The following is a 26510-nucleotide window of genomic DNA, read 5'->3' as shown; positions in this document are numbered from 1 at the left end:
TGGGAAAGTTGTAATGATTAGTTTGAAAGTGTTTATGTTTGAGTTATGTTTGTTAATGAAATGAGATGAGATGAGATGAAAATAATTTCCAAGTATTCCTAAGAGAATAGTAGAGAAGTAAGGAAGGTAATTTGGAGGGTAAGGTGGAAATCTTGTTTGGTGACAAACAACTTTAAAGAGAAGGGTGGGGAGATGGAGAGTGAGCAATAACTGAAAAAAGATTGCTATTATATTCCTTCATTTTGCCTTATCATTTTGACCGCTCATATATTTATTTTTTTAATTTTTTTTACTTATTGATTAAATAAGTGACTATTAGTGTATTAATATTTTTTTATACTTTTTTAAAATTTTTAAAAATGTTAAAAAAATGAATAAGAAAAATTAAAAAATTAAAAAAGTGAATTTTACTTAAGAGCAAACTCAATGGTCACTACTGGACGGCACTCTAGCAACACTCTAACTGAAATTAATTAGTTGTTTGAAGGGGCAGTGCCAGAGCCACTGATAATGGCTCCCAACACTGCCCATTGAGAAGGCTAAATGCCTCTTTTTTATTTTTTTGTCTTTTTTTTCATGTATTTTTTATATTTTTAAATATTTTATAAAAATAATTTATAACACCATAAAAAAATATTTACTTAATTATTAAGTAAAAAAAAAAAAAATATCGATAGAAATGGTGGGATCCAAAATGATGACCAAGCATTTCTCTTGTTTGAAGTGATTAAAAAGGAATGCCAAGGGCTGATCTCAAAGGCGCGGGAGTAGGGTTTCTAGGCATGGTACCTAAGGTGACTAAAAAGGAGGATTGGCCAATAATCGGACGGGTTTCTTGAAGGTCATAGCATAAGGATACGTTGGACGGTGATGTAATTCGAGATAATTTATAAATAGTAATAAAATAATAATATATAATAGTAAATATTAATAAATAATAATAAAAAATAATGATAAAATATTAAATATAATGGAGTGCGAACTCCACTACCTAAACATAACTTAAGACTCATCCATAAAGTCTGTCTAGTTGGGTTTGCCATTTTTCCTATATAAATTCATGGGTTTGAAAATCATGAATAAAATTCGTATCTCCTTTAATTTATTCAATTTCAAAATCAAATATACTCAAAATTCATCCTAGCAGAGATTTGCTTTGAAGCTAAATTCATAACATCTTTAGTCATCTTTTGTACTCTTACAATCGGTAAGCAATAAGGTCTCATTTGAATAATGAGTTGTTATGATTATATGAAAAAGTTAAAAATTTAAAATTAAAAAATATTTATATTTATAGTGTTTAGATATTGAGATAAAATAAAATTAGTTGAGATGAAAGGCTTCGTATTCAAACATATCTAAAATATTTTGGTTTAGAAAATGATGTTGAAACTTTAAATACATAAGACAATAGATACAATCGTTAAGTAATATTACATACAGTTATAGAGTACGCAAGAATCGCGTAATCGTTTTGAAAAAGAGTAGAGTTTATTATTAAAAAATTAATTTTTTTATATAAATTTTATATTTATTATTTTTTTCAAAATAATTATACAACACTCGGTAAGCATATGATTATAAATATTATTTTTCTAAAATTTTAGTTTTAATAGTTGTATAATTTCACTAGGTGCCCTTCCAGTGCTTGAGTGAATCCTAGAATTCGTGACGCTAGTAATCATAATTTCACAACGTGGTCCACATTTTCTTGAAGTATTTTTGTCCTTTCCATACGCACTAATGTCGGTCCTCGGTATTCTCGGGCAACCATATCCTGACACATTCATCCTCTAATATAACTGGGTTACAGTATCTCTCCCTCTGGTTTAAATGCTGAGCTGAGCCTGATATTCTCAGCTTCTACACAAATTCTTATTCCCAATGGCAGCTGTTTTTGCAATTCCGAAACTGCTTCTTGCACTTGTCGTCTTCTACACTACAATGTTATCATTTGCAACCTTTGGATTGGCAGCCACCGCTAAACTTCACAGTGACGAAGGTATCAAAATCTGTCAACTTCTTCACCCCTTTAGGAGGGAAACGAAGAAAAGAAAGCAGAAATTTCGTAATTCATTGGTTATTGTTGAATGAACTCAGTTCAGCTATTCCCAAATTGTTGCATTAGCCTCTACCAACTGATCTGGATTACAATTAGTTAAGATTGCAGCCTATGATTAATCATCTGTTTTGTCTGAAAAGATTATTGTTGCTTATTGTTGAATGCTCATATACTGCCTCAATAAAGAAAGAATGGAGAAGATTGTTTCTTAAGAAAATCCAAGATTCTAATGGGAGGGATTTTCTTTTCCTCCTATATTTTCCCGGTAGCCAAACTGGTGACTTGATACTTCTTTGGGTTTGTTTTGTTTGGTGCAGTGGAGGTACTTAAGAAGATAGGGGAGAAACTGGGGAAGAAAGATTGGGATTTTGGGATAGATCCCTGCAGTGGAGAAGGGAATTGGCAGAGATTGGGTGAAAGAAAAGGCTTTGAAAGCAATGTAACATGCGACTGTACCTTCAACGGCAATTCCTCTTGCCATGTCGTAAAGATGTACATCTCTGATTCTCTATTGCTTTTCCTCATTTTGTTCTGATCTCTTCTCTGTCTCTCTCTCTGTGGTAACGTTTTCTCCAAGGCTTTTACGTGCTGATCTTTCTGTTATGATTAATTTTCTTTAGGGACTCTTATTTCACAAATTTATCGGCAAATTGCATTTCTATATTAGTTTCGAAAAATAAAGTTCGTGCACATGCGGCGTCTTAGATTCTTTACCGAAAAATAATTCATCTTTCGTATTTCCAGTTCAGTTCTGTCTTAGCTGAGGGCAAAACCAAGGGAAGTGTCTCGTATCAACTGTTGATTGGTAAAGCACATGGGTGAACTTATCTATATAGATAAGGGTGTAATGGTTTGGTCCGGGTTTGAATATATTTTAGAATCTGAATATATTTTAGAATCGAACATGTATATATTGGTTTTGAAATTTAAAGAACCGGTATCGCATTGGTTAAACCGGTACTTCCGGTCTGGTTCGATCTAATTTTTTTCAGTATATTATATAGTATATAATAATATAGTAATAATATATTATAGTATATTATAATATATAGTGATATTGTATTAATATAACTACTAGTACAATAGACTATAGTGATAATATATAGTTATTTATGTAGGATTTTAAAATTTAATATTATATTAATTAGTAATTTATCATATAATACAAAATTTTTTTATATATAATTATATATAATATGAAAAATCATATAAAAAATATTTTATACAATATAAAAAATTAAAAATATATATATATGAACCGTCTGGTTTGGTGTTAGAAAAAGGAAAACGAGAATCGGACCGATTTTGACCAATTTTGAGAAAAATAAAATTAGTACCGGATCAGACTGAACTTGGTACCGAATTGGTCCGATTTACCTGGGGTTTTTATTTATTTATTATTTACAATCCTAATAATATAGATTAAAAAGACCCAACCTTAGGAATGAAAATAGAGAAATAAATAAATCGCTTTTGGGTTGAGCGACTTTGGATGGGGATGTTGGGTTGGGCCAAGAAATTCCACTAGTGCTGTTGTGCTTTGGTCTCGCACAGAAGTTCCAATGAACATGTTTTGAACCTACTCATCAAACGATACTAAACTTCTTCATGTTCTTTTATTTTATTTTATTTTTTAGATATTATTGGTTCTTTGCGAGAATTTCTTTATTTTTTTCCTTGTCATTTGTTCTAAAGTCCTCTGACTAGGGAGTTTTCGACCATAGATGTTTGGTAAGACTATTTTTTTTTTTTTTTTTTTTTTTACGTGTAATAATTTGGGAAGAAAATATGTCTGAAACCAAATTATATATTAACGCATACAACTATATTATGATTATGCTCTTTTTAACCTATCAATTCAATCAATAATTAAAACTGTCTATTCCTTGGTATATGCTAAGTATACGAGTTCTTTGTTTCTACTTGGGTCAGTCTGCCAGCACATGGGGGTTCCTCCATTCCTACCAACTTTTTCTTATTTCTTAAGCCTGTCTTGAATATAAAAACACTCTCAATCCATCTCATCTCATCATTATAATTTTTTTAAATTCTCATAAAAAATATAATAAATAACTCAATCTTTTCAAATCTCCAAAATAATAATTATATTAAAAAATAATATTCTAAGAATATTTTATTTAACTCATCTAAAATCATCTCAACTCATCTATGAATTCAAATGAGTCGTAAGAGTATTATTGTTTATTTGGGAGAAGTTATTTATTTATTTTTTCTTTTTGGTGATTTTGAAAGTCAACTTGAGTTTTTGACCATGGATGTTTGGAAAAGAAAACTATCCAAAACATGGTAAAAAAGCTTCAGTGAGAGGGATCCTGTAGTCCATACATCTGCCATTATCAGACATTCCTTTTAACTTGCTAATGGTTTTATTTCTTCCTTTATTTTTTCCACTTTTATACAATAATCCACACATCTGCCATTATTAGAAATGTGTCGAATCAAATCTACCAAAAAAACCTTCTTTTTCCTGCATTATTAATTAATATTCAAAACAAAATATAAACCTATGAGTGAAAGATAGTTTTAAGGATGCTTTATTTTCTGTAGCTTCTGTTAAAAAATAACCCAAGTGTGAACAGTAGCTCCTCAACAGTCTTGGATAGCTGCTCCAAATATCAGGCTTGTCTCTAAAATATCAAGTTTGTCTCTCTTACAGCCACTTTTGATGTTTGTTTGTCTCCTAAGGCTTCTCCTATAAAAGGAGATTATTTATAAACGAAATAGTATCTGTGTGGGACATAGAAGTGGGCCATTTGTAGAGATAGAGATAATCTTGTTGGAGTTTGTATATTTTGTACAAATACGTTGAAATCTACTGTTACCGCTACAGTGGACGTAGGCAAGTTGCTGAACCACTTACATATTATCTCTATCTTGTGTTTGTGTGTGATTTTGGGTGGTTTTGATACAACAATTGGTATCAGAGCTTCGGTTTTGCGCTTCCCAGAAAATTTAAGTTGATCCAAATCAACTTTTGACCACACCAAGAGGGTTCGTCTCGACAAGACGAACACGTTGCCGCAAACGGCATCGAAAATGGACATCGGAGGAGCTCACACACGCTCCTAGAAGGTCAGAAGGTGTGATTCATGTGCCATTGGTCGTGCAGAGGTTGAAGATGATTGCAGACCACGCGCCCACGTGCCCCCACTCGCACCAGAGGTTGAAGACGCGTGAGCCACACTCGCTCACGCGCCCCCACGCGCTCCAGAGGAAGATGACGCGTGAGTTACACACGCCCACGCTCCCCCACTCTTGCCACGCGCTCCACGCACTCCACCTTCTGTTCCTATTCGATCTGGACCGTTCAAAATTTCAGATCTGTTTTGGGCTTGATCTAAGCCATTCGGAGTCCAATTTCAACGATCCAATAGTGCTTTCCAACTATTTGGATCATTCCGGACTCATCCGTACGTTGAAATTTTGAAATTCGTTTTCTAGAGGTAAATAATTTTTTTTTAGATGGAATCAGAAGGAGGAATTGCAGGTGATAGGAGCTCTGGAAATGTTAGTAGCTCTGGGCGTAGATCCATGGTGTTAAATGCCAAATTTGAAGTTGAGAAGTTCGATGGAACTAATAACTTTGGTATGTGGCAATGTGAAGTCATGGACGTTTTGATCCAATAAGAGTTGGATATTACGTTGGAAGAGAAATCGGAGGACATGACGGAGAGGGATTGGGACAAGCTTAATCGACAAGCTTGTGGTACAATCCGTTTGTGCCTTGCCAAAGATCAGAAGTATTTTGTCATGAGAGAGACAAAAACAAGTGAACTTTGGTGGAAATTGGAAGAAAAATACTTGACAAAAAGTATTGAAAGTCGCTTATACTTGAAGAAGAAACTCTTCAGATTCCAATTTCGAGAAGATATGTCTATGTCAGAACATTTCAATAGTTTCAATCAGATACTTGCTGATTTACAAAACTTGGATGTAGAAATCCAAGATGAAGATAAGGCTTTACTTTTATTAAATTCCTAGCCTAATACATATGAACATTTGATTACCACACTTTTGTATGGGAAGGAAAAGATTAGTTTTAACGATGTATCTAATATTTTGATAAATAATGAGTACCGCAGAAAAGATAAGGAGGTACAGCTAAATACATCAAATGAAGCCTTTACAGCAAGAGGGAGACCGAAGTCAAGGTATCCAGGAAAAAAGAAGGATTCTCAATCAAGAACACGGGCCACATCACGTGGTTCATCAGTCAGCAGAAGACTTGCCAAAGATGAATGTGGTTTTTGTCACAACAAAGGGCATTGGAAAAAGGATTGTCCCAAGCTGAAGGGGAAACAGAAGAACCAACCCTCCACAGCCAATGTCGCCAACAGAGATGAAGATGCAGATCTTGCCTTAACAGGTTTATCATTTATTTGTCATTCTGATGAATGGATAATGGATTCCGGGTGTACCTATCACATGTGTCCCAATCAGGACTGGTTTACTGACTTCACAAAGAGTGATAGAGCAGTACTTATGGGCAACAATAATGCTTGTAAGACTCAGGGAATAGGTTGCATCCGACTGAAGCTGCATGATGGAACTATCAAGACATTGACAGAAGTTCGATACGTTCCAGAGTTGCGAAAGAATCTTATCTTACTTGGGACTCTGGATTTAAAGGGATTCAGAATCACCATAGAAGATAGAATTCTCAAGGTGATAATGAGAATTCAGGTGACAATGAAGGGCTCAAGGCAAGGAAATCTGTACTTCTTGCAAGGAAGTACTGTTAGTGAAAGAGCTTCCACAGCCTGTGAGAAGCTTGATGAGACCGATGCTGACACCACCAGGCTTTGGCACATACGTATGGGGCATGCCAAAGAAAAAGCTTTGCAAACACTTGTAAAGCAAGGCTTACTCAAAGGTGCCAAAACTGGTAAATTGTCTTTCTGTGAAAACTGTGTATTAGGGAAGCAGACGCGGATCAAGTTTGGAACCGCAGTCCACAGTACATAGGAAATACTTGACTATGTACACTCCGATGTTTGGAGACCTACCAAGAATGCATCTTTGGGAGGTAAGCATTGGTTTGTAACATTTATTGATGATTATTCTCGTCGTGTATGGGTGTACACGATGAAGCATAAAGATGAAGTATTGAAAATCTTCCTTGATTGGAAGAAGATGATCGAGACTCAAACCGGCAGGAAGATAAAGCGGCTCAGATCAGATAATGGAGGTGAGTACACTCTAGACCCCTTGATGGAAGTATGCCGAAAAGAGGGAATTGTTAGATACTTCATTGTACGAGGAACACCGCAACAAAACGGTGTGGCAGAACGGATGAATCGTACTTTGCTAGAGAAAGTACGGTGTATGTTACTGGATGCTGGATTCAGTAAACAATTTTGGGCTGAAGCTGTGACGTATGCTTGCCACCTCATCAACCGACTACCAGCAGCTGCTAATGGCGGGAAGACACCCATTGAAATATGGAAATGTACACATGCTACTGATTATGACTCTTTACACATTTTTGGATGTCCAGCTTACTATCATACTAAAGAAAGTAAGCTTGATCCTAGAGCTAAGAAAGTAAAATTCTTAGGCTTTAGTACTGGTGTAAAAGGGTATAGACTCTGGTGCATAGAGTCAAAGAATGTAATAATCAGTAGAGATGTTACATTCAACAAGTCTGAGATGCTCAAGTCACATGAGCATAAAGACTCCCATGAAGGCAGCCATGATAGCAAATCACCTTGTGAGTCACAGAAGGTGAAGTTTATTACGCCAAAAGAATCAGGAGTCGCTAATGGAGAGCATGGACAACTTGAGGTTGATAGTCCAGTCACAATATCTCCAAGCCAACCTGAATCAATTGCAACAAATTAGCCCGAGGCACTTATGCAGACTTTGTGACGTATGCACTTCTAGCTGAAGGAGATCAGATCCCAACCACTTACAAAGAAGCCATACAGTCTAGTGAACAGACTGAATGGAAAAGTGCAATGAGCGAGGAGATGCAGTCTCTTCATAAGAACCAGACATGGGAGCTTGTGCCGCTTCCAAATGGAAAGAAGACAATTGGTTGTAAGTGGATTTTCAATCAGAAAGATGATCAAGCTGCTAAAGATCGAGTGCGATTCAAAGCTAGATTGGTAGCCAAGGGCTACACTCAGATAGAGGGAATTGACTATAGTGAGGTATTTTCTCCTGTTGTTAAACATTCATCCATTCGGATATTGCTAGCTTTGGTTGCACAATATGATCTTGAGTTAACCCAGCTTGACGTGAAGACGGCTTTCTTACATGGTGATCTGGAGGAGGAGATTTATATGTCTCAACCGGAAGGTTTTAAAGAAGCTGGTAAAGAAAAATTGGTTTGCAATCTGAAGAAATCTCTCTATGGTTTGAAGCAGTCACCTCGGTAGTGGTACAAAGGTGTCGACCGCTTCATGATTGACTTGAAATACACTCGTTGCCAATACGATCACTATGTGTATTTCAAACAACTTGCAGATGGATCTTTCATATATTTGCTTTTATATGTAGATGACATGTTGATTGCATGTAAAAGCAAGGTAGAGATAGATCGATTGAAAGCTCAATTGAGTCAAGAATTTGAAATGAAAGATCTAGGAGAAGCACGAAGAATATTGGGGATGGAGATTAATAGAGATAGGGTGAAAAACACAGTTCACCTTACTCAGAAGCAGTATCTGGAGAGAGTACTATAACGTTTCAACATGAACACGAAGACGAAACCTGTAAGTACTCCAATGGCCCTATATTTCAAACTCAGTGCATTATAGTCTCCTAAAAGTGATGAAGAGCGGGACTACGTGAAAAATGTCCCGTATGCAAGTGTTGTAGGAAGCTTGATGTATGCCATGGTGTGTACATGACCTGACATCTCCCAGGCCGTCAGCTTAGTCACCCGTTATATGCATAATCCTGGAAAGACACATTGGCATGCGGCTAAATGGATTCTACTGTACAATCTAGGGACCGTAGATCTTGGTTTGAAGTTCGAAAAGAGTGAAGATAGTCTAGTAACTGGATATGTTGACTCAGACTATGCTGGTGATCTTGACAAAAGACGATCGACAACTGGATATGTGTTCACTATGGCTGGAGGACCAGTTAGTTGGCAATCTATTTTGCAGTCTATAATTGCACTATCCTCAACAGAGGCTGAATACATGGCTGTGACAGAAGCTGTGAAAGAAGCCATTTGGTTGCAGGGATTGGTAACAGATTTGGGCTTTAAACAGCAAGATGTTACTGTTTACTGTGACAGTCAGAGTGCAATTTATTTGGCCAAGAATCAAGTGTATCATTCTCGAACAAAGCATATAGATGTCCGCTTTCACTTCATACGTGAGATATTAGATGAAGGGGACATTCTACTTCAGAAGATTGGCACTGAAGACAATCCAACAGATATGCTGACAAAAGTCGTCACAGGGATCAAATTCCAACACTGTTTGGAATTGATCAATATCTCACACTGCTGAGCACCTTCGGGTGCGTTGGTACCTTAGGGCACATTTGGTAGCTGAAATCTCTCATGGCAGATATAACGAGTATTTCAAACAAGGGGGTGAAATCATTTGGAGGAAGCAGCAGTTTGCAGTAGCTTAATATGACACACATGGGTGGAGGGGGTGATTGTTAAAAATCAACCCAAGTGTGAACAGTAGCTCCTCAACAGTCTTGGATAGCTGCTCCAATATCAGGCTTGTCTCCAAATATCAGGCTTGTCTCTAAATATCAAAATTGTCTCCAAAATATCAAGTTTGTCTCTCTTACAGCCACTTTTGACGTTTGTTTGTCTCTTGAGGCTTCTCCTATAAAAGGAGATCATTTGTAAACGAAATAGTATTTGTGTGGGACATAGAAGTGGGCCATTTGTAGAGATAGAGATAATCTTGTTGGAGTTTGTATATTTTGTACAAACACTTTGAAATCTACTGTTACAGCTACATAGATAAGTTGCCGAACCACTTACATATTATCTCTATCTTGTGTTTGGGTGTGATTTTGGGTGGTTTTGATACAACACCTTCTGGATTCCAGATGTAGAATGGTTCTGTTGTTATGAATGCCATGTTCATCTAATTTGCTTTAAAGATATATGCAGAGCTTTGAAGGCGCAAAATCTATCGAGTACTCTGCCACCAGAGTTTTCCAAGCTTCACTACCTCAAACAATTGTAAGCAAAAAAGCAGCATTCTCCTCTAATTTGAACTAAGTAACCATTTACAATTGTTTCGTCTTTTTTAAGCTTCCATGCGTTCTACCATGTGAATAGTGGATCACCACTGGCTAATTCCAAGCACTTGATTTTGCACAGAGATCTCAGTCGAAACTACCTCACTGGTTCAATACCTCCCCAATGGGCTACCATGCACTTGGTCGAGCTGTAAGCACCCTCTCCCAGTTTTCAATCTGTTACCACGTAAGAAAAGTATCTTAGTTGGAAGTTACATGTTTTGTTAATTGTATACGCAGCTCTCTAATGGGGAACAGCTTGTCAGGTCCCTTCCCAACAGTTCTCACCTGGATCACCACTCTCAAAAACTTGTATGTTGGAATCATTCTTTGATTACTTTCATATTCACGATTTATTTATGTCACAATTATTACGAGTTGATGATTAAGGTTAGACTTGCACCATTTCACAACAATAATGGAATCTGCTTATGATCATATGTGTTACAAAATTATCAAATTATCGTTTTATAAACTATGTTTTATAGAAAAGAGGAGTAGTATGTGATATTATGCAATTTCTTTGGGTAATTTGAGGAAGAGACACATTGTTGAGATTGATTGGGCCTTAAGAGTCCTTATTATAAGATAAATTAGTGTTTTCTTGGGCTGTGTAAAGGTCGAAGCAAATTGCATTTTAGGGCTTCTAGGAAGCTTCCTTTGTGTTGGTTTCAAATTAGGTTATGGCATCCTTTGATTTAGGAATCTATAATGCTGAAATTCCTGGGTTAGTGCCCATCCCTGTTTTGATAAGTTTTTCTTTTCCTATACTAGACCCAATTAGGCAAGTATCATCAACTTGCCTGTTATACAAACCAGTACTTAAATAAATTAATTCTAAGAAAAGTGTAAGGTTTTTGAACAAACTTACAAAATGAAACCTTATAACCTGAGGTGATTTGATATGATTTGTTGATCTACCCCAAAATAAAAAGAGATTTATAATATGACCTACCATATCAAGCCACGTCAATTTATAAAATAACTGTTTGTAATTCTTTTTGTGGACCAAGCATTTATCTAATTCTAAACCTTCAAACAATGAAACAACAGCTCAAATTTCGAAACTAATCTACCCAAAAAAAAAAAAAAAAACCCAAATTTAAAGACCCTAGATACTCGGATATGACTTTTGTAGGTGATTTATTTTTTCAGATAGGTTGGTTTGGTATGGGTCATGTCCAAAAGAATAGTTGACCTTTTGTTTCGGGGAGAGGGCTACTTGCCTCGTGTGGTGTATTTGGAGAGAAAGAAACTAAAGTTGTTTTGAGGATCGTGAACAGACAATGAGCTCAATACTTTCTTTCAGAATACTCTACTCAGCTCGACAGCTTCTATAGACTTCAATGGCTTAATTTACCAGATTTTCTTGTAATTTATTCTCTTTCCAGATAGGTAATCACTTAATACATGTCTTCTGTATTTGGATTGCACCTTTCTACCTTTTAATGAAATTTTTATTAATTATAAAAAAAAAAGATGCAATCACACAAGTCATTATAGTTAAGGTGTAACTGTTTTGGGTTTTGTGCACAGTAGACTTGGGTCTCTAACACTGAATCACCTTCAATTTTTGTGACCTTTCTATGTCAGCTGTAATAAAGGCCTATCCGATCAATTTATCAAGGCTAACGTGAAACAATCCATCAATCCATTTGCAATTTTTATAACATTTTATGATATTATATTAGAATTCTTTACTGCGGGATTTAAAGTTAAAAAAAAGATGACTCGTAATGGAATTGAGCCACACAAGATTCATCTGCAGAACCTGTCAACCCACTCTATTTAAATGGGGGCTTTGCATAACTACTTTAACTTTTCCAGCTCTATAAATGGCTTCAAACAATATTCAGATGCTTTTTCTAAATTATTAGAAATTTATTCATTTACAGGAGCATTGAGGTAAACAGATTCTCAGGACCCATTCCACCCGAAATTGGAAAGTTGATCAATTTACAAAAACTGTAAATCTTCATCACCTTCTTCACTACATTAATCATTAAAATAGACCTTAATGATTCCCATAAGGTAATACTTTTGTCTCCTTTATTATCTTTTTGCAGTATCCTGTCCTCAAATGCTTTTACAGGAGAACTGCCAATTGAGCTTGCCAAGTTAACCAACTTGACTGATATGTGAGTGAGCATCTTCATTAAATTCATGATATATTTTTTAACCCAGTGTCATAATACCAGGCTGGACAAGACAAGTAAGCCATATATATGAACAACAAGTTCTTTCTAGCTGTGCATTAGAAACTTGTCATAGTGCCAATGATATATAGTAAACAAATTATAACTATTAGCTTTTACTCAATACAAATCTTTGTTCGATATTTCATGATTACTACCTACCATACAGCGTTATTGGATGTTATAATTGATTCAATTATTTCTTATGTTATTCCTTGAAGCTTGATATTTAGTGTGTGCCTGAAACAATGATGTTTGCCAGAATGACTTCTTATGTTAGTTTCTATGATACGTTTTAGGAGGGTAAGCGACAATAATTTTTCTGGAAAGATACCTGATTTCATTGGTAATTGGACACAGATTAAGAAACTGTAAGTTTCCACCGTCTAGCTTACTGCATCATAGTGTATGCTCCTATTGATCACAAACGCATTATCTATCAGGCATATGGGGGGTTGCTTTCTCGAGGGGCCAATACCATCAAGCATTTCTGCCTTAAGAAGCTTAAGTGATCTGTATGAATGTACTACCGCATCATATATTTCCTCGTTTTAAAAAAATTGAACATACGAGTAATTGTTTATGTTCTTCTATGATTTTAGGAGGATAACTGACTTAAAAGGTCAACGATCTACTTTCCCACCATTGAGTAATATGGAATCCATGAAGACGATGTCAGTTGAATTCCCTATGTGATTTATTCTTCTCATACTCTGAAATTATACTTTTAGTAACTTCAATGTTGTGATGCAGGATACTGAGGAAGTGCCAAATTTATGGAGAGATCCCTGGATATATTGGATATATGGAAAAACTTAAAATTTTGTAAGTAGTTCAAGAGATGGCTCTGAGGACCTTCTCAATTTTCCACGTTCTCTTGGGAAACCTCAATTAATAAAGAATTCATGGAAGATAGGTTGCTATATGATGTTAGAAGGTGATTATGAATGGTTTTGATCATCCACTTGATTCTCGCTGCACAATATTATTAGTCATTGAGTGAGTCAGCCATAGTCAATTGTTATCAGTAGCTATTGTTATCAAGCCAGTAACTGATATCGATGGTTGTTGTCAACAAGTAGATAATCGTTATTTGATTAGGTTAGGTTGTTTGACTTGGATTAGGAAAGAAGATATCAAATAAAAGTTTATCAAGGATTTTCTTTAATCAAAAGCTATGAGGATGCTACCGACGTACACATGGAAAAAGGAGCACCAAAACATCAAAAGGAAAGAGAGCAGGAAAGTCCTGAAAACTAGAAACAGAAGAATTCGGAAAATATCAAGTGAATCATGGAAAAGCTCCTCCATCACCCTTTTGCAATCTTGATGCTCCAATAAGTTCTTCCCCTCCAAATGCACACATCATACATGACACAATCAAGTAACTTTTATCAATAATATAGGAAAAAAGAGCAACTCTTATCAATTGTTATTGTTAATATGGGAATTATTATTTGATTGAGCTATGTTATTTGATTTGGATTTGGACAGGAAATATCAAATAAAAGTCTCATATGAAAATGGTACTATAGGTTTATTAGATTTAGTTTCTTATTTCATTCATATTTTTATAGGTAGTTTCTTATTGCATTCTTAGGAACATAATGTTGCATATCAATAAATGTTTTTATCATTATTATTTAGAAATACAAAACTACCCTACCAAGGAGGCTAAAAACCTCAATGAATCCAAAAACTTTGTTTTCTCTATTGCTGAGAATCATAGTTCAGAATCCAACAATATTTAATATTGTTGGATTCTTAACAGAAAAATCTTGGACTGCCTCTCTTGGGAAAATTTTGACGTTCGATATTTAAGGAAGCGGGGTACTATAGGTATGGATTGGTGTTTCATGTGTAGAAAGAATGGGGAAACCGTGGATCATCTACTCTTGTATTGTGAGGTGGCAAGAGCTTTGTGGTATGGCATTTTTTGTAGAATCAGTTTGGCTTGAGTGATGCTTTGAGAGAGGTTGATCTTCTTGCGTGTTGGAATGGGCTCCATGGTTGTTCTCAAATGGATGCGGCTTGGAAGATGGTTCCTTTGTGTCTTATGTGGTGCATTTGGATGGAAAGGAATGAGCGGTGTTTTAATGACAACGAGCGTACTTTGGAGCAATTCTGGAATTTCTTTGTGCACTCTTTCTTGTTTTGGTTTTCTGCTTTAGTGATTAATGGAGCTTCTATTCATGATTTTCTCTCGCCACTTTCTGTTTTCTAGAATGTATTTAGGTGTTTTCTGCTGTATACTAACTGTGCAGTCATCTCTAATAAAATTACTTCTTACTTATCAGAAAAAAAAAAGATAAATTTAAGTATTCAGTTTTGAAGAGTGTGTGGAAAGGCTGGAAACAAGTTTGTTCATTGCATGGCATGCAGATTTTTAAAAAATCTAACAATGATAGCAGGCAGGAGGGACTTCTTTTCTAGTTTTATTCCAAGGAAAAAGAAGTACCCAAATGAAATCCCATGGACAAGCGAGAGTTTAGAGTCTTTAGACTATTTTAGTTTGCGAAAGCTTTATATAAATGTAAGTTAGTTATGATAAGCATATTCTGCCTGAATTTTGTTTTGGAAGTTATGCCCTTTTACATCATAGGATGTAAACCCAACATTCTTTAGGTAGGTATTTTAGATGCTTCTTTTATCCTCTAGTTTTGTCTCATAACTAATTTCTAACATTTCATGATTATTATTATTTGTCTTTTCTCCTGAAGAGGTGGAGAAGTGAAAATACAAGGAATTTTTCAGACCAGCCTCAAACAAGAATTACAGTATCTTTCTAATTGAAAAATGCTTTCCTCTTGTGATACCTAGAATATGACATGGTATGGATTTTAAAGTTCTTCTATCATTCAAATGAAACTAATATGACAGAAGGTTATAAGATTTTCTTTTGTTGGTGAAGTTTGCACAATTACACAATTGCATAATTGTTGTAGTTAACATTCCCGCACTCCATTATTCATGACTTATTCAAATGTATATATAAAGATTTGATATTTCTTTTTTGTTTTTTTTGGTAGAAACTAATATCCACTTTCCTTTATTAATATAGAGACCTCAGCTTTAACGGCTTAACTGGTGAAATTCCATTGTCCTTTGTTCAACTTGATGATGTAGATCTCATGTACGTGAATTCCCAATTAAGAAAATTTTCTGTTTACAACCTTGGTAATGCTATCATTTAAGATATGCATGTTGCTTTGTCCTAGCTATTTGACAGGAAACAGGCTCACTGGAAGCATACCTGGATGGCTCCTAGGAAGAAACAAGAATGCGTATGTAATTCCTTGACTCTTGTTTTCACATTTCCATCTCCCCTTTGTAAGCTTTTAATAGAAACAAAGATACATTTCGATAATTGTTTGGTTCCACTTGGATCTGGTTGCATTTGGAGCACCATGTAATATTTATTGAAAAGTATGATGCACCATGGAAAACTTATAATACTACTTTCTTTATGAACTTTGATCCTCTGATTCTAACTTTAAGAAACACAAAGCTTGCAGCAGCTACATATGAAAAAACAGGATTATTTTCTCATTCCTTGATATTTGATATAGGGATGTCTCTTACAATAACTTCACTTGGGAGAGCTCGAGTCCGGTAGAATGTCCACGTGGGAGTGTGTGAGTATTTTCTTCTCTTATGTTTTATTTTGCCATCAACAATGTATAGCGACAACAACTATTTGATTCGATTTTGCAGAAACCTAGTGGAGAGCTACTCGGCAGAAGATAAGTTGTAAGATTTTGTTCAACAATTGTCAATTGTTGCAGTTTTGGAATATTAGCTTCAGATTGACGTGTTTGTTTTTAAGATATAAAGCTCAAACATCTCTTCCATCTGTTGTAGAAGTAGAATTCATCCATGCCTAAAAAGGAATTTCCCATGTCCAGCTGTGAATAATGAGCGTAAGTTTCTCGATCTAGAACTGAATTCCTTTTTTTGGGGCAATTTTTGTAACATTAATTTTATGGATCCACACCTACATGAATTTAGTAAATAAATCCTCAACTACCCCCTCCCCCACCCACCCCCAAAGAAAAAGGAAGGAAAATTAGGATTTTAGGGTGCCTACTTGGGAAGAGGCCTGGTGGAACAATTAAAAATGTAACTATTTGAAATAAAACCTGTACTTAATATTGTTTATGCCAAGTTTTTCCTTCTTCTTAGACAACATATACAGCAAGAAAGAGGTAACTATTGTTCAGTGAAATATTTCTTGCAAGGTTGGAGAGCGGTATAGAGGCGCAATTCTTAGTAAAGAAAGTAAGAAGTATATATTGCATCCCATTTGCTCATTATAACTTACAACTACATAAAAGATTCAGATTTCAATTTTTAGATTTTGTGGGATTTTATTATCAGTGATATGAATGGAGTAAATTGCTTCAGTCCTTGGAGTAAGCTTGAAATATGTAACTTGAACCTTTTGTTATACTATGCAGAATATAAGTAACAATGCGTCTATTCCCTAGGAAAGAAAAAGAACGAGAAAAAGATAAAATTAGCCATCAGGTATAGGGTGAGTCAATTCAATAAATAATTTAGAAACACTCATCTTTTGTACCTGAAGATGGCGATGCACAATGAATATGATGTACTGAGTCCTGAGGTAAGCCTATCTTCCAATGTGTACTGCTATGATGTTTGAAAAGATACTATTTGAGCATTTCCCCTAACTATCCAAACTTAAATAGGTCATTACTTGTTGCACATTAATTGTGGTGGTAAGGAAGCCAGTGTCAATGGCACCAAATATGAAGCAGATAGAGAACAAAGAGGCGCTTCGATGTTTTACTTGGGTCAGAACTGGGCTTTCAGCAGCACCGGTAACTTCATGGACAATGATGTAGATGCAGATATCTACATTGGAACCAACACCTCTGCACTTTCCAATGTATCTGTTCCTGATTCAGAACTCTACACAACAGCACGTGCTTCTCCCCTCTCTCTGACATACTACGGACTCTGTCTCATGAATGGGAACTACACTGTTAAACTTCATTTTGCAGAGATTATTTTCACAAATGATAGATCATTTAACAGCCTTGGGAAACGCATATTTAATGTCTACATGCAGGTAAGAAAACTTCAATACGCACCGACTGAGAAAGAAACTTTCTCCAGTCCAGATTGTAAACAAATGAGTACAATCCTTACCATATGTTTTGATACAGGACAAGTTGGTATTGGAAAATTTCAATATAGAAGATGAGGCAGGTGGAGCTGGTAAGCCACTTATAAAGTCATTTACTGCGGTTGTCACAAGCGGTACATTAAAGATCCACTTTTACTGGGCTGGAAAAGGGACAACAGGCATCCCTGATAGAGGAGAGTATGGTCCTCTAATATCAGCTATATCAGTAGACCCTAGTAAGTAATTATAAGCTCTAAATTCTTCAAGGTACATTTCTATATTGCCTCTTACTTAAACAGCACAATTCTGAGAGTGAGAATGTGAGAGAGGTTGTTGTGAAGCTTTTAAAAATGCTTCTGCCTAAGGATTTTGTTTAAAAAATTGTAGCAAAGGTAATAGTTTACCTCCTAAAAGTTCCTTACTGAGTTAAATGCATTGCATGCAAGGAAGCAAAAAAAGGTTGTTTGCTAACCTTAGTAGAAAGCAAAATATGTTAAAATAGGATGAAAAGATTTAGTTATAGAAAGGTCAAAAGTAAAATTCTTTGATGACATAAAAATGATGCTAAATTGGAAAAAAAAGAAGTTTGAATTTGAACAATTCAGCTGTTATCAAATGAATATTGATATGTAACCAAAAGTAAAGCCCAATGAGTTTGGGATTTGCTTATAAGACTAGGTCATTCCCATCTGCCTTTAACTGGATTGAGTTTCTTTTTTTTTTCCTTTCATTTTGTTGACTTGAAGTAATTCCTGTCTTCCAGATTTTGAACCTCCATCAGATGGTGACAACAAAGATCATTTGATAATAGTGGTTGTGGCTGCAGTAGTCCTTCTCGGTCTTCTCGCCCTATTTGTAATGTGGAGGAAAGGCTGGATGGGAGACAATGGCTCTGCAAACAAAGGTATGAACATTTTTTCTATCCTTAGTGAGATCTTTGTTTATTAGCATCTCTAAATCAAAATTGCACCCCACGTAATCAGAGTGTAATTCACTCAACATTTAGTGCATCACATCACAGTTTCACCATCTCCAGTTTCAAATGGGTCAAATGGAAATTACTTCATTCCCCTTAGGCTTCTATAAATCATACCGACCAGCACAACCAGGTCAAGCATAAGGCAGTCCACATTCGCTTGACTGTAAACAGTCCTTAAAAATCTGTCATAACTTATCATTTGAGTGCATTTAGTTGCACTGAAAAATTAAAAAAGAAATATTTTTTTGTCTTTCCTGCATATGCAGGCAGTCTTAAAATTTCACCAACAATTTTCATTATCATGACTTTTTGAGAAAAGTGAGATCACTTACTTCAGTACTTGCACGGTGTATGTTAAATTCATGAGAAAAAGCTATTAGCATAGTTTTGACTTGTGTATCTGATAGAATGTGTCCATATTCCACATATGGTCATGAAAGTTCAAATTCATCTTTTTTCTTTTCCTTTTGAAGCAACATTCAATGCAAGTTGGCTGTCTCCTTGAATCATACTCTAGCAGAACCGGGTCAAGCACAAGACAGTCCTGACTAGCATGACTTTAGACAATCTTTACAAATCCATGTTTTAACATATCGATAAGTTGCCTTTGAAATGCCCCAATTGAAGACCCAAACTACATGGCCTATACTCTAAAAAGACTAGTCAATAATACAATTGGAGTCCCATTGAAGCCTTATAAAGAGCAAGAACTTATCTTTCCCAAATAATGTAGGATCTTATACACCACCCGCCCTTATTCTTATCATATGGGGTATCACAATCTACCCCCTTTAAATTCCCGACGTCCTCGTTGGGCCAGTCCGTCGTAGGTGGCACGGCTCAAGTCTCACATTTCTGGTGAGGATAGGCTCTGATACCGTTTATAACGCCCTAATAGAAACTTATAAAGAGCGAGAACTTATCCTTCCCAAGTAACGTGGGATCCCATACACCACCCACCCTTATCCTTATCATATGGGGTATCACAACCTTAAAGATCAAAATTAAAATGTTTTTTTTTTCCTGTATATGAAAATTGTCTTAAAATGTTAGTCACAATTTTCATTCCCATGATTTTTCTAGAAAATTGGGTTGACTTACTTTGTCACGGGTTTTATGTTAACTTTGAGAATGAAAAAAAGTCAAACAGCATAGTCTCTACTTTCGTATCTACTGTAAGGTGTCCATATTCCATGGGTGCTCTTGAAAGTTCAAACTTATCTTGTGTTTCTCTTTTTCCCTTTTCAACACTGATAATTAATTCGCAAAAGAATATAACAAAACAGATTGATTGTGGTATCTTCTCTCTATTGACATTCGATACTGTATTCTGGACAGAGCTTAGAGGTATCGACCTGCAAACAGGATTATTTACATTACGACAGATCAGAGCTGCCACCGAGAACTTCAATCCAGCAAACAAACTTGGGGAAGGTGGTTTTGGGTCAGTTTACAAGGTAATTTTATGATTCTCTTGTATGAGATCCATTCTATTGCAACTACGTAGATGTATATGACTGACTTCAAATATTTATACAACAGACAATTGTGAAACTTTTGTGTAACACCCCTATTCCTCTAGGGTTTAAGAATATACTAGTTTTAGAAAAATATGAGGGTTGGAATGCTACACACATTAAAATTTTTTTCTTAAGATCCAAGTATAAAAGATTCCAAAACTAGAAAAAAATCTTTTGCTAATAACTTATTAATAAGATGAAAACATGAACTAAGATCTTCCATAAATAACCAGGCCTCATAAATCTTCTCCCTGAACCAAGTCCTGTCTTGCAGCATTTTCCTCACATTGATTATTACCTGGGACATTCACACAATTAAAACAAAAATGAGTCGAATACTTAGTTAGGAACTATCTCATACAGTAGCCATATAGGGAAATAGGTTTTCCATCATGAAATAACATTCATAGTCACATTATGTGACAGCATTGCTTTAAACTGTATATGGCCTCTACACATCATTACCCCAGTGTCATCTAGAAGTGGAGAAGAATTGGAATAGTATTTCTTATTTTTTAAAATAAGGTACAATCTGTATGTCTTATAGTCTACAAGGATAAGCCGAAAGGAAAGAATAACAAAAGGAAAGTACAACAATTGCTAACAAATCTCCTAGAATATCTCCTAAGAATATCTCCTAGATATCTCCTAAGAATATTTATATAATTACAGAAATTTCTCCTATAATCCAGGGAGAGTTGACTGGATAAATTTGGAAACTTTCCAACAGTTAGGGATAGGAATCTATGCTATATTGGCTCTTTTCGGAGCTAATGGGTAAGAAACTAGCCTTCCACAAGAATGACCATCACTAGGTGCACTGTTAGCGATGCATTCCGGCGTTGCAATCTGCCCTTCAATTCTGGCACCATTTCCTCTGTCATGGGCCATGGCCCTTTTTATTAAAACATTTACCTCATGCAGTCATTCATTAACTGTCTGCTTCGTTTGTATTATTTTCCTTTACATTATGCTCTTCCTTTCCTTGTCTTTCATTCATTTAATACATAGTGATACTAAATATATACATAGGTAACCTGAAACATCCATTTCATTCAAATTTTGCATCATAATAATAAGAAGAGGGTACATGTAAAATGGGTTACCAAAGAATAGGCTTATACAGATATCATTTAAAACACATACATGTAGTCTAGTTTTGCAAAATAACATCTTTTTTACATAAAGAGTAAGAAGGGTATCACGGTTACTTACCTCAAACTTTATGCAAATATTCACCTTACGCAGTTAACCACGCGTACATCAATAGGCAGCTATATATAAGCACGCCATTACATTAAAATCTACTCAAGTGCATAATCAATTTAAATCTAGAGCCTTGCCAAGTGAGCCTACTCATGACCTTTCAACCATTTATTTAACCTAATCATGTCCTCCTATATAACCTTTAACATAAGCCTTGCATATCAGTTCATGTCATAGAACTACTCCTTTAAGATCAATCACACTATTATATGCTACTTCTAACACAACTTAGTATACCAACTTGTGTCATATGGCTATTAACCCTTAATGACTCCTTAAAAAATCATGACCTAACATCATGACTCCATGGTATCCATATTAATCATCCTTCTGTAACAATCGTGTCACCTCACAAAACCTTTACACTACCTATTTTGCTTGAAACAGCAACAAGATCGTGAAACCTAACTTATAAGCATTTACCTGTGACCATCAATTGGATCCTCCTGTATTTAAACTAACCATCAAAGCCTATCTTGTTTTATTAAACAAGTTATTCCTTCAATTCATAGCTGAAGCATATGCTAATCCACTCAAATGGCAGCAATCCTATGTTCACTTAGTAAATCCCCTATGTACTATTTACCTTCTTGTGTTAATATCAATACACCCAATTTGTCTCCTCCTATCACATATGCAGTCCATAATCGTATATATTTTAATGATTGCATAGCAACACTTAAACATATAAATTCCTATTGCTATTACCTTGATGCATCTGCCCATGTTCAATCCTAGTGAGCCCCATATGTTGCAATCAACCTAACATCACATCTATACTTAACACGTGGCCCATATTGTATGCCTATTCATACCTTAATCTACTGCTAACCCATGTGCTCTATCTATGAAGCAGGGAAGAGAGTTACCTAAAATAGAAACTTGGGTTCAGTGGCTGGCTTGTGCACGGTGCGGCTGGGTTGAGTTGGCTTTAACCTTGCTGCAAGAGCTTGTGTGTGGCAGGGAAGATCTAGAGCGGTAGTGCTTTTGATAATGGGCAGGAAATAGAGAGGGTGGACATGTAGGTCATGTTTTTAAAGAGAAGCAATTGGTATCATACATGGAGAAGAAGATGTGTATGGAGGTTCTTGGGTGAGGGTGGACTTTTAGCTACCATGGTTTTTGTGCATGAAGATAGGCAGGATTCGGGTATGGTATGTGTGGGCTGAATTTCATGGGCTAGTTGTGGGCTTTGGCAAAGAAAATCCATGGGTTTGCCTACCATTTCATGGGCCGGGCCTCCTTATAGGTCCTAATGAGCCAGCATCTATTCCTTTGAAATCTAAGTCCACCATTCAAGGTCCAATCCTATTTACACACTAATTATTCCTCAAACAATAGACACGGGTTTAAAAGCCTAAGTTCATATCCTTACCGTAACTACCTTATAAAAGTAGAAACCCTAATTTTAGAGAAACCCTAGATTTCCTAAAATGAAAACTCCACAAAAACTCAGGGCGTTACCTCTTTAACTTGTTTTCTTCCTCAATTTCCAAAACCAAAATTTATGTCAAACTGTACGACTAGGGGATTGTAGCTACAAATGCCTAATAATACTTTACTTGTTTCAGCACTCTAGTGTTATGAAATTTTGATTTCAAAATTTTAACTTTTGTAGCTACAATCATTGTCCAACTTCAACTTTTGAAAGATTTCAAGGAGATCTGTTCATTAGAGCTATTCCATCTCCCAAAGAATTTAGAAGTGCTTTTCACAATGATTTATTGACTCCAATTAAACACTGATGATTTGATGACATTAAAAGCTAATAGGCATCAGGGCTCAAAAGCTGTAAAATATCATTGTAAAAGGAGTAGACATGGACTTATGATACTCTAGTGTTATGAAATTTCGGAAGCTAATTCCATGGTTATCATTTGTTAATGCTAAGTCTAATATCAGGTCTCTTCTTTCTGATATAGGGTGTGTTATCAGATGGGACTGTAATTGCAGTGAAGCAACTCTCCTCAAAATCTAAGCAAGGAAATCGAGAATTTGTGAATGAAATTGGACTGATATCTGCACTACAACATCCAAATCTTGTAAAGTTGTATGGATGCTGCATTGAAGGAAACCAGTTATTGCTGATTTACGAGTACATGGAAAATAATTGTCTATCTCGTGCACTTTTTGGTGAGCACTTTCTACCATCTATGACATTATGTCGCATACAATACAGCTGTTAGTCATAAAAGGCTTGGAAAATTTAATTTAACTTATATTTTAACCAGGAAAGGACACAATACGCAGATTGAAACTGGACTGGCCTACCAGGCAGAAAATATGCATAGGTATTGCTAGAGGTTTGGCCTACCTACACGAGGAGTCGAGGTTAAAAATTGTTCATAGGGATATAAAGACAAGCAATGTATTGCTTGATGAAGATTACAATGCTAAAATTTCTGATTTTGGTTTGGCAAAGCTAACTGAAGACGACAAAACCCACATCAGCACCAGGGTTGCAGGAACTATGTAAGTGCTTTAATAAGAATATAGAGGTTAACATTCTTCTTTTTCAGAGCAAAGCCGAAAACTTGTAAGAAGTTATTTACTCATCTGTACTTGTCAGGGATAATAAAAGAGATGCTATCATCTAAGCAGACACAGACTATTCATGGTTTCCTCAAATTGCTTGGTCATAATTGAAGAGAATTTCTTGGTTGCATGTACTTATAGCTTCCAATCCCAAAATACATTGCCCTTGAACATCTTTGCCCTCAAACTTGATACCATATATGTCACAGTTTAAGATTCAAACAACTTGTTTTGCATAATAATTGGTTGTGTTGTTTTATTATACAGTGGTTATATGGCTCCCGAATATGCAATGCGGGGTTACTTGACCAATAAAGCAGATGTTTATAGCTTCGGAGTTGTTGCATTAGAAATTGTCAGTGGAAAGAGCAACACAAATTATCGTCCAAAGGAAGAATTTGTTTATCTTCTGGATTGGGTAATTCAAATTGCTCAGAATTTCTTTACTTTTTGTTCTTTGAAGGCGTGTTATTTAGTTAAAGTTTTCACCCATCTAAACATTCAAACCATCATCGGTGTTGCAAATACGTCAAAGTAATATATATATATATATATATACATATATTCTTTTAAAAGAATACCCTGCCTGATTTTACCACGCATTGTCAAATAATTAGCTAATTATCCAATAAATTCCTAATATTACAAATGATTCTAAAGTTTCTGATAACTCTTACATTAATGATTCACAAATCTTTCGATTAATTATGTTCTTTATAGGTTATAATTGATATAGTTTATTCTTGGTTGGCGTGTCTCTCTCCCTCCTTTCTAATCATTGAATTTTGGCTGCTTGATTTCATTGTTATTGTCTGCTTACTTATTATTATGCCAGGTTGTTTTAATTCTTAAATTCCAAATGATGCCCTAACACGGTGTGATGTCCTTATGTTGAATTAGTAACAATTTTCTGAGGGTAACCTTTTTTTTCGGTTGATTTGGGGTTTCTTCTAGGCCTATGTTCTGCAAGAGAGAGGCAGTTTATTGGAGTTGGTTGATCCAGAGTTGGGATTAGAATATTCATCAGAGGAGGCCATAGTGATGCTAAATGTGGCTCTCTTGTGCACCAATGCATCCCCAACTCTTAGGCCTACAATGTCCCAAGTTGTGAGCATGCTTGAAGGAGCAACTACCGTTGAAGACTTACGTTCTGATCCAGCCGTTAATTCCAAATATAAGATAGTAAGGGATAACTTCTGGCAGAATCCAAGCAGCACCCATAGCATGAGTATTGATGGTCTATGTACCAATTCCTCTTGTTCATATATTGAATTAGGAGAGACGGGTGATCTTTTAAGAGCTAGTTCAATTAAATCGGATGAGTAACATTTGTATCATAATAGCACTTGATTATAAAGAAACTAGGTGATTTTTAATGACCATCTTCCACAGATGGGGGTGTCTGATCAAAATACATTATATAGGCTATATATCTTGGAAGCACTTAGAATATTTGGCACGAGTAACATATTTAAACCATGGCAAAGCCATGATATTAAGAAGAACACTATAATTTGTAGTGACAGATTTATGTAATTTTGCTTGCTTTTGTTAGAAGTAGATATTTCCACGTATATAAGTCACCTACAATTGAAACTTGTTTTGTATTAGTTCAATTTATTTGATATCCTGACAACTTAGGTGTGTAGATGCAGCAGTAGAATGAGTATACAGAGGTAGCTTACATCTTTTTTAAAAATGGGAAACTGCAAGGTATTTGTATCAGTCTAGGAGATCTATCCATTTCATACTTGCCATTTGCTGATAACCTAATTATTTTTTAAAGAACTATCAGAGGGGGAGCTCATGCCATTTCAATTTTTCTGAATAAGTAGATGGTCTGCTTGGGGCAAAAAGTGCATCTTGAAGAATCTAGGCCGAATTTGAGTCCCAATACTCATAGCTCCACCATTCAATCCATCAAAAAGATATTGCTATTCAAAGTAACTCCAGCAAAAAATCTATACCTAGAACTTCCAATCTTAATGGGTGGGTTGAAACAAAAGAGTTTTATAGTAGCATGCATGAGCGTCCAAAAAATGGGCGGGTTTACAATAAAACAAATGCTCGATATATGCTTTGATTAAACTGCTCGATTGTAAAAGTAGAAATTTGCTTATGAAATCAAAGAACCCATTAAGCTCGGCTCGATTGAGTTAAGGCTCTTTTAAGATCACTTCAACATGTTTGCTAGACTCGTTAGCTTGTTTAAAGTTATAATAAATATATAGTATTTGTTGATGTCGTGCTTCGCATACCCTTGGGCCAGGCCTCAGCAACTCGGGTTTTCAGAGATGGGTCTCGATCGGTGCAGTGTGTGAGCCTTTGGCAGTGGTCCGATGCGGCTGTATGGTGTCAGTTCGTACGTCCATAGCGATGAACAATATTTAAATGTAGAAAATAAAGAGCCTACGTCCACGGGGGTTTGGGGATGGGAGATTTCACTATAATAAGCTATTTACAGTCTCTCGTAGGCTTTCATTTCTCACTGTACAATGGAAGTTGTATAGCTATTTACTGAAGAATCAGTTCTCTCTGGAGCTCTCTGGATGAAGAAGAA

General features: G+C 35.7%; 1 protein-coding gene across 3 annotated transcripts; it reads left to right on the top strand.

Moving 5' to 3' along the window:
* Window positions 1-1757: 1757 nt before the first annotated feature.
* Window positions 1758-25486, top strand: LOC121249148 (probable LRR receptor-like serine/threonine-protein kinase At1g07650). Of its 3 annotated transcripts, XM_041147848.1 has the most exons (25): window positions 1758-2002; window positions 2380-2554; window positions 10164-10247; window positions 10389-10457; window positions 10547-10618; window positions 12202-12273; window positions 12373-12444; window positions 12801-12872; window positions 12945-13016; window positions 13104-13175; window positions 13255-13326; window positions 15563-15634; window positions 15720-15785; window positions 16071-16136; window positions 16216-16251; window positions 16363-16421; window positions 17211-17342; window positions 17430-17593; window positions 17691-17886; window positions 18414-18554; window positions 19968-20086; window positions 23338-23548; window positions 23647-23887; window positions 24218-24368; window positions 24905-25486. In XM_041147848.1, exons 1-25 carry the CDS (start codon window positions 1885-1887, stop codon window positions 25274-25276), a joined length of 2976 nt encoding a protein of 991 aa, XP_041003782.1. In that variant the 5' UTR covers window positions 1758-1884; the 3' UTR covers window positions 25277-25486. The 3 variants fall into 3 exon arrangements, with proteins under 3 accessions (XP_041003782.1, XP_041003780.1, XP_041003781.1); XM_041147846.1 differs by having other exon boundaries at window positions 1759-2002; window positions 17211-17593; XM_041147847.1 differs by having other exon boundaries at window positions 1760-2002; window positions 10176-10247; window positions 17211-17593.
* Window positions 25487-26510: the final 1024 nt, after the last annotated feature.

Source organism: Juglans microcarpa x Juglans regia, chromosome 2D, assembly GCF_004785595.1.
Source record: "Juglans microcarpa x Juglans regia isolate MS1-56 chromosome 2D, Jm3101_v1.0, whole genome shotgun sequence".
NCBI classification, from domain to species: domain Eukaryota; kingdom Viridiplantae; phylum Streptophyta; class Magnoliopsida; order Fagales; family Juglandaceae; genus Juglans; species Juglans microcarpa x Juglans regia.
This window is presented reverse-complemented; position numbering and strand designations above follow the sequence as displayed.